Source organism: Hibiscus syriacus, unplaced genomic scaffold, assembly GCF_006381635.1.
Source record: "Hibiscus syriacus cultivar Baekdansim isolate YM2019G1 unplaced genomic scaffold, ASM638163v2 tig00110621_pilon, whole genome shotgun sequence".
Lineage (NCBI taxonomy): Eukaryota > Viridiplantae > Streptophyta > Magnoliopsida > Malvales > Malvaceae > Hibiscus > Hibiscus syriacus.
Window position 1 is genome coordinate 31,017 of NW_024062802.1, and position 17,227 is coordinate 48,243.

Consider the following 17,227-nt stretch of genomic DNA (forward strand, 5'->3'; position numbering starts at 1 on the left):
TCTCTGACATTTATAAATATTATATTTTAGTCACTAATCTTAGGTGTTGTGTATTTTCTTTGATATTCAAATTTGGCTATGATAATTATAAGTCTATTATCTTAGTCATTGTTTTACTTTTGGTTTAATTATGATTCGGCCTTCATGTTTATATTTTAATGCAATCTAGTCCTAAGTATTATTTATGGGTTATTTATTTTCTGGTTCATGTATTATTTAATGTTTGCTATCTGGGCTCTTCTTTATTTATAATTATTGTTTAGCTTTTTAAGTTTCTATTATTTTCATCTTGGTCCCTAATCTTATTTGTGTATGATTTGCATACTGTTTAATATTTTGTTCTTGGCCCTGGATTATTTGTTTTATTTGTTATTTATTCCTTTAGGTTTTTATTATTTTATTTTGGTACCTTAAAATCAAATGTGATTATTTATATTTGTGTTTAGATCTGTAATATTTTATTTTATTCATTTAGGTATGATTTTATTGTACTTGTTATTCGGTTATTTGTATTATGTAAATAATGTTTTTAGTAATGTGAATATTTTATTTTGTATTTCCAATTACATTTATTTTCATTATATTTTATCTATGTATGAAATATTCGATTATATTTTCAAGAACACGTATGCGTAGAATGGGCGTGGAAAGTACCACTTGATCGAAGTGGTGTGATCCGGTACGGCATTTTAACGACATAGAAACTTGAAATAAGTCGAGTATATTTTGCTAATTAATTTGTTCAAACGATGCAATGTGTGTTATTTTAAGTGACAATTTATTTTATTTTATGTGAATGTAAATTTCAAATTTTTTTAATTTGTATTCAATTCACGTTTTTAGTTAATCAATTTACTCGTATGTAAACATCGCTTTTAGTTATATTTGATTCGCAATTTTTTTACATAATCAATGGTAGAATATTCTTTTACGAATGAGAAATGGTTGAAATAGCTTTCCCGACGGAGGATTGCAAATTTCAAGATTTCTGATTGAGTTAAAGGATTTTCTTTAAATAATTCGAGGCAAATTAAATAAATCTCAATAAATGGATAATAAATTAACTTTATATTCGATTTGTAACTTCCACCATTTATGACGATGTGTAAGCGACACAGTACCAATTTTGGGCGTTGTGGGGGTGTATAGCCTTCCCCACACGTAACCGACTCCCGAATCCATTTTAATTGAATCTTTGGTAAATGCAGACTATTTTTGTCTTAAAAATGATTTTTCTTAAAATTGTTTTAAAAGACGTCTTTAGGTATTCGACTTACCTAACCCAAAGGTTGATGGCGACTCTGTTCAATTTAATTCAAATTAATTTCAAATCACCAATTTTCTAATTTAAAGTCATAATCGTTTTTAAAATAATATATAATTGTTTTATAAAAAAATGGTTATTACAATATTAATATATATATATATATATAATTAAATCATGATTTCGTAATTGAAATATATACGTGTATACATATATATATATATATATGGGTTGAAGTTGAGGTAGCCAAAGTGGAGGGAAAGGAGAAGAGACCAGTAATTGTGGAGGCAGCGAAGCGACGGGAAGTATCGGTTTTGGTGTTAGGGCAAAGAGATCGGTGATATGGCGTTTAATAAGGAGGAGATGGGGAGCAAACAAAGGCGGCAGTAGCAGTGGCAGCAGCAGAGTTGTGGATTATTGCATACAAAAATGTAAAATAAGGTATATAATGAGTATTATTGTAATTATCCATACATATATATAAGGGATAATAATATTATTAGATTAAATTAGAGATTTTCACTTTAAACCTGATCCCGACCTAATATAATCGAGTCGAGTCAGAAGCTGTCGAGTCTGGATCTTATGTCCATCACCAATTAGATTTTGTGAATAAAATAAACCGCATAAATATGATCGATTAATTTGTATCACGAATCGTAAAAATTTATTATAAGTAAATTATAATAATAATAATTTACTTATAATAAATTTTTACGATTCTTGATACAAATTAATCGATCAATATGTATATATAATTATTAAAAAATACATAAGACAACCTAATAAAGTTGTCAAGCTAGAAAATTTGGACTGAAAATACTATCGACGCCAATGATTGGAATAAAATTTAAGAAACGAAAAAGTAGGAGGACCTATATTTTTAAGTTTTTTTAGTGTAAATCTCAAACTTTATCAGTGATATATACTAATAGCATAATTTAACTAAATTCAAAACGTCTCATTTATCATAGAACAATAAAAACGTTATAAATTGTTAAGTTACGTATTAACGTTTTTATTTATTGGTTTTTTTAATTAAGATTAAATTTATAAAATATATAAATTTTAAAAATTAAATTTGTCGTTATATTAATTATATTAAACATATATATCAACTTTATAATGTAATGATATATTTATAATATTTTTTCCGGATAATTCGGATTTTATTACCCAAATAACAGAGTTCTGCTACAAAATCAATCACCAACAAAACCCTATGAACAATCTACTTACGAAATCAATTGATCGATTAGACTATACCCCATACATTACAAATATTAAAATTAGCACTATCTAGTCTATTAATATTTTTCCCCCTCAATTGGATTCCTACAAATATCTTTTATAACTTTGAGTATATCTTCAACTGTTCTGTAATAATATTGAAACATTCTTCGATTTCTTTCCTCCACAAAGTATAGATATAAGCTGAGTAATCTTTAAAATAGTTGTGAGAAGTGACTTACATTTTCATGCTCTACATACCCATAAAATCATATCCTCTCATGACAAGGAGAATGTCCTCAACCCGTTAAGGAGCGAAATAGATTCTCAAAGAGAAACAACCAAGGAGCAATGAATGAACAAATGGTCCTTGTCTCCAACGCTTTGCTGCAATTAGTACAATAAATATTTGATTTGAGGTATTTTATTTTTAATTTAAGAGTCAAATATGTGATTAAACCTATTATATAAATAAATAAGATAAAAAAATGAAAAAAATAAATAAAACGCAAGCTTATCACATGGTCTAATTTGCTGGTCCCGTCTCTCTTATCTTTCCTATATCTATTAACCAAAATATTAAACCAATAAAAACCCGAAAAATATATATTTTAAAAAAAGCCTTCCTCTCTGCCTCTGGTTAAAGTCTTCAACTTTAACTGTTCATGCAAACACAAAGAAAGCCCAGATCCCATTACCGTCAGTTCTTAGGCCTTTGATTCGCATCAAAAAGCAATCCCTACAGTGTTTTTTGTTGTCTGTTTGTATTGTTTGTTCTGAGCTTTCGTATATTGTAAAAAAAAGTGTGCCGGAGTGATTGTATATAAAAAAAATTTATTTGAAATTCTCGTTTATGATCGAATCTGAAGAAAAGGGTATTTGAGATATCTCGATTTGGTGGTAGAATTGTGGAAGGTATTTGGGTTGTAAGATGCGGCGGCGGGCCACCGATTACCGGCGCCCGGTTCGAAGGAGGTTTTCGCATTGGATCTATGCGTTGCTTGGGCTGTTCGTTGTCGCTGTATTGGTTTTATTTGTAGTTCATCACAATCATAATGAAGATCGGGTGGAGCATCCTGTTCATGTAAGAACATAAGCAACCCATATCTCCAATTTTGATCCTTTTTTTTAATGTTTTTTTTAATTATCTGTTTTTATGTATCTGTGGGTTTAGATTCTTATTGTATAATTCAATACTTGTTCATAGGATTTAAAAGCATGAGGATGAATACAAAGTTCTTCATTTTAGTATTCTTTTTGCTGTTTATGTGTTTATAAGAATGAAATGATCCCTATTACCGTTGATAGCAAAATCCGAGCTATTTGTTTAAACCCAGAAATCAATTCAATTCACATCTCGAGACTACACTAAGACCAAAACCATGAGTGTCACTAGGAAACCAGCCTTCAACCCTGCAGCATTGCTTGTATAGACACTGTTGCAGGTCGCTAGACCTCCTCCGGAATAGGTGCTCGGTATCGTACTATATTTAATCTAGTCAGGGGTTGTCTACTTGGAATAAACAATCACCAGGCAACTAAATCATTTTTAATGAGATTACGATATGCTGCTTAGCCAGCCTTGTTTAGGGCCAGATTTAACAAGAGTTGACAGTAGTTGTGTTGAATACTTTCGATGTTGAATAAATTATAAATTTGATGTTCTTAAGAATTTATTATGGAGATGAATATATAATAAATGCTGGAACTGTCTAAAAGTAATAATCTTATAACGATAAGGCATTTTCATTGAATCTAGTATTGTTATACGATTTATAGATGATATAGGCACATGGATTTCGCGATCTCGGTTTATGGAATTCCTATGGTAACTCAAAATAGGGTGCAAATGCAAGGTATTAACTTGGATGGAGAAACGTCTTTTTACTGTTCACAACCATGTATACATGCAGCTACTAATTAGCTACATATGGAAACCATTATCTAACATTTCTCTACGACTTATGTTACTATGCCAGCAATAAGATAGTGACTGTTTATTACTTCAAAGTTCCGTGTTTTCCACCATCTTCAATAATCTGTCATTACTTTGATGTCATGACTACCAGCAATTCTCCAACCCAATATGACAACTTAGATTGCTTTTTCACTTCTAGTTTCCTGATTAAGAACACCGTGGTAGGATGTTCTTCTGATTGATCAACGGGAATGCTATTTGAAGAACACAGCTGAAAGTGAAAACCGATAAGTACTTGGTATAATAGTAAATAAATTTGTGCCTGAAATTGCCTTGATCACTCTTTAAGATAGAAGGAAGAAAGAGATGGAATATCAGTGTCTTCTATGCAACTTTGTGCTATATGCTTTTATGTAGTTTTCCGCTTGTCTTTTTTTATCTTCCATCTACTGATCTACTTATCTTAAGTATTTGAAGGTTAACTGAATCATTGTACTTTATAGCCATTTTCTTTTAACATGATTATTGTATGACTTGCTTATCTATGGCATTCGCCTTGACAGGAGGAAGATTCAAGAATGGAGCGGGATGTTCATGAGAAGTTAAACTTTACCGAAGAAATATTGAGTGCTACGTCATTGTCTCGGCAGTTGGCAGAACAAATGACACTTGCCAAAGCTTATGTCATAATTGCAAAAGAGCACAATAACTTCTACCTTGCCTGGGAGCTAACCTCGATGATTCGGAGTTGCCAGCTTTTGCTTTCAAAAGCTGCAATGAGAGGGAGGCCCATTACACTAGAGGAAGCAGAGCCGATAATTAGCCGTCTATCGTCTCTAATATATAAGGCACAAGATGCTCATTATGACATTGCAACTACGATAGTGACAATGAAATCTCATATTCAAGCCCTTGAAGAACGAGCCAATGCTGCAACTGCTCAGAGTACGGTTTTTGGACAATTAGTTGCTGAGGCATTTCCTAAGAGTCTTCACTGCCTAATTCTCAAGCTTTCCGCTGATTGGCTTAAAAGGTTGCCCTTTCAAGACCTCGCAAATGAGCGGAGAAACTCTCCTCGACTCGTGGACAACAATCTTTATCATTTCTGCGTATTTTCGGACAATGTCCTTGCTACCTCAGTTGTCGTCAATTCTACGATTTCCAATGCCGATCATTCTAAACAGATGGTTTTCCACATTATCACTAATTGGGTTACCTATGGAGCTATGCAAGCTTGGTTCCTTAGTAATGACTTCAAGGGGGCCATGATAGAGGTGCAGAACATCGAGGAGTTTGCTTGGTTGAATGTTTCTTATGCTCCCATTGTAAAGCAGCTACTTGATGCAGATTCTCGGACCTATTATTTTGGGGAAAATCCAGATGTTGAGCCGAGATTGCGGAACCCTAAATATATTGCCTTGTTGAATCACCTTCGGTTTTACATACCAGAGATCTATCCACAACTTGAGAAAATAGTATTCCTCGATGATGATGTTGTTGTGCAGAAGGATCTAACGCCGCTTTTCTCATTGGATTTGCATGGGAATGTAAACGGGGTGGTGGAGACTTGTCTTGAAGCATATCATCGTTATTACAAGTATCTGAATTTCTCAAATCCGATCATCAGCTCAAAATTTGATCCACAAGCATGTGGATGGGCATTTGGCATGAATGTTTTCGATCTAGTTGCCTGGAGGAAAGCGAACGTCACTGCAAGATACCATTACTGGCAGGAGCAAAACGCCAATAAGACACTCTGGAAACTCGGAACTCTTCCAGTCGGTCTTTTAGCTTTTTATGGGCTGACAGAACCACTTGATCGGAGATGGCATGTGTTAGGATTAGGTTACGATCTTAACATTGACAACCGCCTGATCGAGAGCGCAGCAGTCATTCACTTCAATGGGAACATGAAGCCATGGCTAAAACTGGCAATCGGAAGGTATAAGCATCTATGGGATAGGTACATAAATCTTAGCCACCCATATATCCAAGGTTGCGCCACAAGTTAGGAAAAAACATGCTCGTTTTTGGTTCCGCTTGTAGTTTATGCGACCTCCGACGATATGAACCCATTGAAAGGCCAATCGCGGCAAGGGCGGTGGTGGAATTTTTTGACATTGTTAGGAGATTTGACATATCTTTTTTGTTGTTCATCACAGTATGTTGAAAGGATAAAAGGAATGATTTTCTTATGCATCAGAAAGGTGAAAGATTTGTGGGAAAATTCATTTTTGGTTGATGGGGTCTTGTTTGATCTCCTCAAGCAAGAAAATTTTCAGAAATTTATTATTATTTTTTTTTACAAATTATTGTAATAATCTATTTGATCTTCTTTGGACATCATTTATATATTTATTGTAAGCTGAATCTCCCTGTAATTCTCATCTTTAAATCGAAGAAATATGTTTAATCTCATGTCATATTGACCATTGAGCTAAACACAATTCGTATGATTTTCTTATATCGACCATTGTAATCTCATTGTTTAGATAATTTTTTAATTGATTTATTGTCTTTTATTTGTAATATTAAACTTAATAAACAGTTTAATAATATTAAAGGTAAACTATACAAATGTTCACTAATGTTTGAGTAAATTTTCATTTTTACCATTGAAGTTTCAAAAGTAAAAAATTGGTCACTGGTGTTGTCGATTTATAACAAATCGTCTCACTGTTAACATACGTCACTAAGGTAACAGAATGGTGACATGGAGCTTTAAATCTACTGACTTGGCTGTCCAACGGTCAAAACTCGGTCAAAAGGTGCATGTATGAAAAATAATCAGTTGAAATTTGGTTCTATAACACATTTATTCCGTCAGATTTTAACTCGACGAGATCAAAGCTGCTACCGATAACTTCGATTCCAATTTGGTTCTTGGTAAAGGTGGTAGTGGCATTGTATACAAAGGAATTTTCAACTATGGGGCCTCGGTTCCCTCTGTGAAACGCTTGATGTGATTGTCAAGACTTAAAGACTTGGGAAATGAAGTGCATCTACTTTGCCAGCTGCAACAACATCTTGTTTCTCTCATTGGATTCTGATACAGGAGACGAGAAGATCGTGGTGGTCGATTACATGATCCAGGGATTGCTCTTCGATCATCTCCACGATATTCGCCAAGAATCAAGATCCCCTCACTTGGAAACAGAGGTTAGAGATTTGCATTGGGGCAGCTCGTGGATTGCATTATCTTCTTGCAGGAGCAAAGCGAGCAGTGATCCACCGTGACATAGAATCCAACAACATTATGTTAGAAGACCAAATGGCTTCAAAGATTGCCGATTTCTTGTTCGTTTAGTTTATCGAATCTCCTGATCGAAATAGAGTTGCCTCCTCTCGAAGACGTAGATGTGGAAACAAGTCGAACAAGGATATCTGATACTTTGGGTTATTTGGCTCCTGAGTTCTTGACTGAAGCTACACCTGCACTCGTGATAGACAAATCAAATGTTTTATCCTTTGGGGTTGTTTTGTTCGAAGTACTTTATGGTAGAAAAGTAATAAAGTTTGACGTGAAAGAATTTTGCTACCCGATATATAATTCCTTGGGTTAAAGAACACATGAAGATTGAGACTGTTTATTAGATCATCGACCCATTTTTGAAAGGGAAAATAGCTTCGACTTGCTTAGAGAAATTCCTGGAGATTGCTTTCAGTGGCATCCATGTTCGGGAGCATAAACTACCTGCTGTCGGTGAAGTAGAGGCGACATTTTAGCTTGCTTTGGAGGTGATCATTCATGTTAGGCAGGAACATCGTTGACCATGTTTGTTCTTGTTGTATTAAATGTTTTCCCTTTCACTCTGAGATACATTATCCTCGTCGCCGGAATGACGGTCGGACTATGACAGTAACTGCAGTTACCATGAAAAGACTTCGAGATGATATCAAGATACAACTGAACCTTGTAAGTTCCAAGTTTCAACTTTCATTGTACTAAGCACCTGTCAATAATTTTTTGCAACATTACATCTACTTGTCAGTTGGTACCAAGTTACCATGAAACATTTTCTTTCGCTTTTTCGCAGGTGGAGACGGCGTTGACGCTTAGGGCGACTCCGCGTCAAGCAACACTAGAACAATTGATAAGGTATCCAGTGATTGCACTGTCTCCGGTGTTGGACAATGCCAAAACAGTGGGTCCAATCTCGTTTCCGGGAAGAAATGGTGGTAGCGACTTGAAGGAGAATTGGCGATTATTATGGGAGAAAAAAACTTAAGAAAAAGTGAAGCTTCAAGGGTTTTTTTTGTTTTTTTTTTCTGGATAAGAAAAGAAAATGGAGAAAAAATTTGGAAGATACCATTTTCAACTGCTCTCTTTCATACATGGGCCTTTTGACCGATATGTTTTGACCGTTGACAGCCAAGTCAGTTGACTTAACGTTACATGTCAGCATTATGTTACCTTAGTAACGTCTGTTATATGCAAATGATCGATTTATTATAAATCAACAATATTAATAATCAATTTTTTATTTTTGAAATTTTAGTGGAAAAAATAAAAATTTATTCAAACATTAGTGACCATTTATGTAGGTTACCCTAATATTAATATTAATAACTAATCATGTTAAGATAATAACTAACCACGTTTATTACCTACTCAAGTCGGCAGAAATTTTCGGCACTAGCAGTTTGTTAAGATAATATTTTCATGATCAATTTGACATTTTTAAACAATTTAATATTATATTATATAACACCTCGCTAAACTCCAACAACATTATTTTCCATCTTCAATTTAAGAGCTCAAATTTCAATGTACTTGGATTAATTCGTCAATTTTGAAATTAATAGACATGCATATTGATACATGCATGTGTTATAAACCTTTAACACGAGACGATTACATACTGGAAAAATATCAAAAACCAAACACAAATAAGAACATAGATAATGTGTGTGTGTGCATACATATATATATAAGAAAAATATAAAAATCTAATGCAACTAACTTTATAGAAGCAAAATACTTAATCGAATTCACTGTAAGAAACCTATGATAATTAGCATTGGGTGTCACTGTCTAATGCATGTATTTGTCCGGCACGGTTATATTCAGTTTCTCAAAGTTTTTCATTGATGTAAAGGATCATGTCTATATCCTTGTCTGAATATGCATCGGATGTGGTTTCTTCAAGAAAAATGAAGAATCAGAGCAGCATAGCTGAGAGTTGAATGCTGCTTTTTCTCATTAGTTACTGACAAGTAAGCAGAAGCTATGTTACTTTGACTCTTCATTTTCTCAAAGTACTCATGTCTTAAACATGTCCGATGTTTATTCAAACATGGGTTCCCAGAAGAAATTTCATTTGTCCTTTATTTTGGCACGTCACAGTCACTTCACAAGTTACTGCTATCATACCCTTGTTTCTCTGCTGAATTCACTTCATTAATTTAACTTTGAGGACTACTTTTTCCTATAGGCTACAGTTATTCATTTTTGTTCAAGTACCCGTGCTTGACGCATATATGAACATAGGTATATGGATACAGATTGGCCCTTTACATGGAAAAAATTGAACATGCCCATATCTTACACTCACATCCGAATTCAAGTAGCACAAATTTGAAGTAATATTCAATTTTCTTAATTTATGAGTGTGGTAACATCAAGCAATAAAAAATGTTTACAACAACAACAACAAAACCCTATTCTCATATGTAATTGGGTAAGAGGAGATAGGGTAGTAGGCTGCCCCCAACGCCAGGTTGAGAGCAGCTTCCGTGAAAGACCTCCGACAGTCAGAAAATTAAAAAAAAATATAAAATACAATGCATGTATAAATAAATAAATACATAGTTGAACAGTTTTCATATGTAATCTACCTATACGCGTCTATAATGGGAAATAATCCCTACAAATAAATCCATGCGTAAAAATTTTTGCATATAGACAGAAACGTAAGTCCATGCTAAATTTAAAAAGAAGAAACATAATAAATAAAAAAATTTATGGATGTCAAAACCCTCGGGTTTTTTGTGGGGGGTGGGGGATCAATTAAATCTTTGATTTTTTACACCTAATTAAGCCTTTGTATTTTAAATTTTTACTAACTCATCCTTTTACCAATATTAACGGTTAAATCTAACAAATTTTTTGAATAAGTTACTGTAACATGTCTCATCATAATGTTCTCAAGTGATATTCTCATAAATTTCTTTAGAAATTTAAACTTCTTTTTTTAAAAATTTGATAAAGAAAATCTATAAATTTTAGATGACATAACTATGTGATAGTAATATCTCATAAAATTATTAAGTTTTAACGGTTAAAATCTATCAAGTCTTAATGTATTTAGTTTCTCTGTTTGAATGCTTAATTGATTTAATTTTAAATTTAAGAGTTTAATTAGATATAAATGAATTAAGACTTTAGTTGATTTTTTTAAAGTTTGAGGGCTTCGTATATCTTTCAATCTAATAAAAATTACACAGATACAACATTAATAGACGAATATTTCAAATTCTATTTAATATGAATTAATGATACATCAATATTACATAAATATAAAACCTTTGTTGGTCTTCTCTTTCAATTATGAAACCCTAAAGCTAAAGAGAAAAATATTTATGAAATTTTATCGTTAGAGTACATCAAAGGATCATTAAAGCAAATTAGAGTGCAATTAACTGAAACTCCAGAAAAATGAAACCTTAGTATGTTTGGGTTAAGCATAGGTAATTGTCAGCCGGAAAAGTTTGACTTGGCTCCGGCCCCCCTATGCCTCTATCAGCGGCGGTATTTTATGGTCCAGTAGTGGTCCAGCCTCATGCCTTGAGAATTGAGTCCCTTCCTAATAGGCCAAGTCGATGATTGATGGCAACCCCCACCCCCCTAAATTTAGATTTTGTAGCCAAGGCAATCTCCTCTTTGGTTGTACCTTAAGGTGTGTTTGGTTAGGTGAATGTGAGATTTACATGAGAACGAAATTTATATTTTCCCGTTTAGTTGGTTAGAAATATTATTCCCGGTAATCTTATATTATTAATAGTATATTTTATGGGTATATTACCGGGAATATCATTACCTTCATTTCCTTAGGTATTTTTGGATTACCGGCGTTTTGGACTAAAATGCCCTTAAAAAAATTCTTTAAAAAATATTATTATTCTGTCGTTGAATAATAAAAATTCTACGAAAGTTAAATTATAAATTTATCCTTAAACTATTTTAGATTTACAAAAAAAAATCTATAATTAAAATTTTATATGAAGTTCAGGGGTAAAATAAAATTTTACCATTCCATTAAACCTTTTTTATATTTTCAATTTTGTAAAAAAAAATTATATAAATTTTATGAATTTATTTTTTTTAAAGAAAATATATAAATATTTTTCAACTTGTTAGAAAACAAATATATAATAAGGACAATTTGGTCAAATATACATTCCAATAATCTTTTATTCCTTTAACCAAACACGGTAATCTTACATTCCTGCTAGACCAATCAAACACAAAATACAACATTCTCAGTAATCCTATTCCCTGATAATCTTTTATTCCCACTGGTAATCTTATATTCCGTGAACCAAACACACCCTATATCTATATTCCTTGGATTATAGTATGTGTGTGGAAATTGAATTGTTTAAGAGTCGAATTATGTTTTTTAAATATATATATATACACATATATGAAATCATCAATTGATTTCAATAATAAAAGGGAATGTTATTCTCTCTAAATTTTTTAAATTCGAACAGTTACGTTTATAGGATGATGATATGTATGCATTATTAATTGATTAAAAAATTTTAAACAAATATTTTATTATAATCACTATAAATTATTCAAAAAAAATCAAAATTTATAACGAGTCTAGAAAATAATTTTTTTTATCAAATCATAAATTAATTGTCAAAACTCCATGAAGAGGGGACGCCTCTAAAGCTTAAACCTGACAATACAAAAGGCAAATTGGACAAATCGACTATATCAAAACTCACCTAATTTAACACCCCCTCCCCCAAGTGTTATATCCTACCCTATAATTTAAGGCTTCAAATATGTGTTGAGTGCAATAATAAAATATCCTTTTATAAATACAATTTAACTCGAATCTGATAAGTTTTTATTCGTATTTTATGGTTTCTTTTTTTAGTTTGAATTTGTGTCAAGTCGAGCCAAATTCGAATTTATGATAAAAATATTTGACTCGACTCGTGAAAAGAATATAATATATTTAGATATAATGGTTATAGTATTTCTATCTTTACATTTTGTAATTAGACTTTTATTTTATTAAATAAAAATGTATATTATTTATTTTCGGATCATTTTTATCTCAAATTTTAGGTCTGTGAATTTTCTTTAAATTTGAATCAGACCGAATGTCGAGTGTAGAGTATAGTACTAGAGCCGAATTTAGATTAGTAAGAATTTCGACATGACTCGATCCATTGTCATTTCTAAGTATATTATATTTTTCAAAGAAATTTTTTTGATTCGGATCTTAACAGACAATTTTGTTAGCAATGATCATAAATTAAATATGAAAGACAAAACTGATATTCTGCCATTTCGTTTTAATTTCATTGAATTATTTTTTAATTTATGCATATTATTACTTATTTTTAGATATTAAACATATGAACTACTAATCAAAGCAATAATAGCAATTCAAAGGTAGAAAAATAAAATAGGTGCTTAAAATATCAAAGGAAAATGGTGGGGATTAACTCGCCACCATCATAGTTCAAAATCAGAAATGACTCGTATGGGGCGGTGAGACTTGACCCCATAGATCACGTGCCTTTTGGACCCACCCCATCACCACCCTACTTGTAACCACCGGCACCACCCACCTAAATTGGACCCCAAGTGCCACATCATCATCGTTATTGAAATTAAATATGATAATTTATATTTTATTTTTAATTTATTTTACGCTATAATGATATTTAAATAATATTTATTAATAATTTGGGTCATATAGTTCGACACATTCATTCAAAATATTATTTAACATTTTATTTTATTCTTATTTTTAAAAATTAGTTATTAACATGAACTAAACAACTTTCGTAGTTAAATTTTTTTGTTATTTCTTAAGATTTCATATTTCAACATTCCGTATGTATAAGTGTATTAACGTTCAATGTCAAATGATTAAGAATCACTGAATAAATACTACTTTATATTCATTTCAAACTAATAAAAAATAGTTATTATCTATTGAATTTTGAAGTTTTGTGACTTTTTTCTATCTAGGTTGTAATTACAAGCAAAGATGAAGTATTCTGGAATTAATTTATGGGAGTTAAGTTTTTATTTCATTTTTAAATAGAAAAAATTTCGTAATCGAAGTGTTTATGATATTATTTTTAAAATTTTAAAAAAAATAAATCATTTTATTAATATGATACGTCGTCAAATTAATAATATCTAACTTCTTAATGATTAAAATGTTATAAATTTATAACGAAATTGATCAAAATGATATTTGTTAAATTTAATGATCAAATTATAACATCTATGAAATAAAAAATGACCATTTGGCTCGATTCTACGTGGTCACCGTCCGTACATGTCCGTAAAGAAAATACTTAAATCACTGTATTTGTGATAAACTACATCATATAACACGGGACTCCAGGTGATATATTATTATATTATTAAATTTTTATTTTTTAATTAATATTAAATTTAGATTGTGACTTTAATTATGTTATAAAACTGTTAAATTTTAATAATACGATAATGGGAGTATATCTTTTTATCGTTGCGATGCTATGAATAAATTGATATTATTTTGGCGATGATTAGATATTCAAAATGACAATTTTTAAGTATTAAAATTTAGGGTGTATCAATTTTATAACTAAACTTTTAAATATTTCATTTTTTTAACTACGTCTGTCATCAATTGTTTTTCGTAATAGGATCAACATCAAAAATTCACATTTTCACTATGATTTCTTCTCATATAATTATTTTTTTTATAAAAAGTTAAATGTAATATTTCTAATAACATATTAATTAATATTATATTTCAAAATTAGTTTTATATTTTATGAATCAAAGTTTCTAATTATTATAATAAAAATACCGATTAAACGAATTAATTTTCATCGACAATTTTGATTTGCTTGATTCAAGATACATAATACACGAAAACATTACCAAGAATAAAGAAGAAACAAAACTTGAGAGAGTAGCATAAAAAGGACAAGACTAACATGAAAGTTGGTTGCGCATGAACATCCGGAAGATCAAACGGAACACCTTCAAAATCATCAAAAATAAAAACATAAAATATTAAAAAAGAAATTATTACACAAAAAAGCAGTCGTCAAATTGAAAATTCTCTTCAGATTCTTAAAAACGCTTTGAAGTTTTCTTTAATTTTTTAATTTTTAGTTAATAGATTATATTTGAAGGGGAAAAAAGAGTGAGTGATTATTTACGGTGGATAAAGAGTTGGATGATCTTGATCAGTTCACTGATTTTGGCTCCGATATGTTTGATCAACGGCGTTCGAATGATCAAACAATCCTTGATCTCCAGTTCCTTCCCAATCCAAAGGCTGAAATCCATCCTCCAATCTTCTATCAAAATTTGATTGCTCAACCTGCGCCGTCTGATCAAGCCATCCCCCGGTGATTTCCTCCCCTCCCATGCTCATCTTCTTTTGATGATGCTGCCACAGCCCTGGCCTATTTAATACAGTGCCGAAATCAAAGGACAACGTTTCATTGTTTGATGGAGTAGTAATCAAGCTGGTTAAACTACCAATCTCCGAGAAAATCCCGCCGTCCGATCCTTGTTCCAGCAATCCTGGATCGAATCCTAAATTATTAGGATTTCCATAAAACGTAGAATGAGATGTAATCGCCGACACCGCCTCCGCTGTCCCGCCTGAAGAACTGTATATGTTTCTGTTTATGTTATCACTGTTCGTCACCGCGACATTCAATTTGCTGCATAAGACTCGAACTCTCGCTGCTAGAGTGAGATTTCACTTTACGTTTTATAACGGTGGCTTTTGCAGCTGTCCTGGATCGAATCCTAAATTATTAGGATTTCCATAAAACGTAGAATGAGATGTAATCGCCGACACCGCCTCCGCTGTCCCGCCTGAAGAACTGTATATGTTTCTGTTTATGTTATCACTGTTCGTCACCGCGACATTACAATTTGCTGCATTAAGACTCGAACTCTCGCTGCTAGAGTGAGATTTCACTTTACGTTTATAACGGTGTTGCTTTTGCAGCTGCTGTCGTTCTGGATGTGGCGGTGAAGATACGGCGGACGCGGATAACGTGGTTTCGGACGAAGGTTTGATTTTACTTTTCGACCTTTTGGCTTTGCGGCAACCACCGCCTACGGGGACGTTACGGAGGACGCCTCCTTTTGTCCAGTAACGACGGCAGCCCTTGCAGAAATAACGCGGCTGAGAGAGGTTGTAATTGTTGTAGTAGCAGAACTTTGTGTTGAGAGAGTCGCAGCGGGGACACTTAAGTGCTTGGTTGTTTTGGTGGTGGTGTTGTCGTAACCTCCTGTCTCCACCTTCTCCCCCTCCTCCTCCGTTAAATATACGGCCACCATCAATCAAGTGGATGTCTTGCATTTACCAAAATTTTTGCTACAAAATTATATTAAGAAAAGGAGGGAATTCGTTAGAAAATGGGGAAAAGGAAAGAGAAAGGCAGAGCAGAAAATTTCGAAGTCGGGAATATCCATTTTCATATCTTCTAGTATATCAAATTAACTCGCAATGACCAAATCAACCCTATAGAGTAATGAAATTATGCAAATATTGGTATAGAGTAGGAGTACGATATTAACCTTGAGAAAATGAGTTGGGTATGTGAGGACGATATAGGATTGTAGGGAGGGATCTGGAAATTGGACGAATGTACGGCTATATAGATAAGGGATACGTGGAGGGCATTGATTCCTTCACAATCAGGTTCTCGTTATCGAGTTGTCTGCCACCCCCGGTTTATTTTCTGCTGAACTGGAGTATCTTAGTGTTGCATGATACTGTAATGATTATTTTACAATATTATTTTTAACAACAATAATAATTAAATAATTTTTAGAAAAATAATATAAATTATGATTATCGAATATTTCACTATTTCAATAACTAAAAACTTTTAATTCTGAGACAAATCTATTTTACCAAACTAAAGGCAAAGTGTTATTAATTAAATTTTTTATAATGTTATGGATTAAAATATTACTTTTATCAAATTAAAGGGTAAAGCCTTGCCGTTCACTTAGTGTGGTCTTAAACATGTGATAATCTCTAATTTGAAAATAAGTACTATTGATTATTCAGATATTATATCAAAAAATGAAATAATTTATTTACTTTGTAGGTAATTTTTTTTATTGATATATAAATTCATTACTAGAAGAATTGATTAAAACGATCTTAATCATAATAGAATTATAAAAAAGTATATATATTATCAAAATCAAAATTTAAATTTGATTGAACGGTAAATTATATAATTTGGGTGAAATGATAATGATTTTTTTATTAACTGTCATATGTTTGATGTTCATTCTATGATAAAAATTTTATTTTGTACGAATCTACATAATCAAAAGGATTAATTTTATTTTCCCCGAACCCGACCCGTTTAATTCGATTTTCGATTTTCCCCGTCGAGTTCGGGTTTTTTTGCCATCCCTACCTCCGTCCATAACTATCAGTTTTGATAATACTTACATGGATGTATTTAGTTATTTATAAATTTATTTCACTTAACCGTAGTTAGTCTTTTTTTTATTTTTTATTTTTATGATAGATGACGACATTAATATTGGTGATGATCGCTGATCACCGATA

General features: G+C 32.0%; 2 protein-coding genes across 3 annotated transcripts; one reads left to right on the forward strand and one right to left on the reverse strand.

Annotated features, from left to right (window-relative positions):
• Positions 1-3,158: 3,158 nt before the first annotated feature.
• LOC120136097 (hexosyltransferase GAUT11-like) lies at positions 3,159-6,754 on the forward strand. The gene is made up of 2 exons (XM_039152208.1): positions 3,159-3,578; positions 4,976-6,754. The coding sequence occupies exons 1-2, from the start codon at positions 3,426-3,428 to the stop codon at positions 6,422-6,424; spliced, it is 1,602 nt and encodes a 533-aa protein (XP_039008139.1). The 5' UTR covers positions 3,159-3,425; the 3' UTR covers positions 6,425-6,754.
• An 8,060-nt stretch (positions 6,755-14,814) lies between these two features.
• LOC120136098 (dof zinc finger protein DOF5.4-like) lies at positions 14,815-16,083 on the reverse strand. Of its 2 annotated transcripts, none has more exons than XM_039152209.1 (2): positions 15,488-16,083; positions 14,815-15,274 (listed from the first exon to the last, which is right to left on the reverse strand). In XM_039152209.1, exons 1-2 carry the CDS (start codon positions 15,992-15,994, stop codon positions 14,864-14,866), a joined length of 918 nt encoding a protein of 305 aa, XP_039008140.1. In that variant the 5' UTR covers positions 15,995-16,083; the 3' UTR covers positions 14,815-14,863. The 2 variants fall into 2 exon arrangements, with proteins under 2 accessions (XP_039008140.1, XP_039008141.1); XM_039152210.1 differs by having other exon boundaries at positions 14,815-15,270; positions 15,484-16,083.
• Between the last annotated feature and the right edge of the window lie 1,144 nt (positions 16,084-17,227).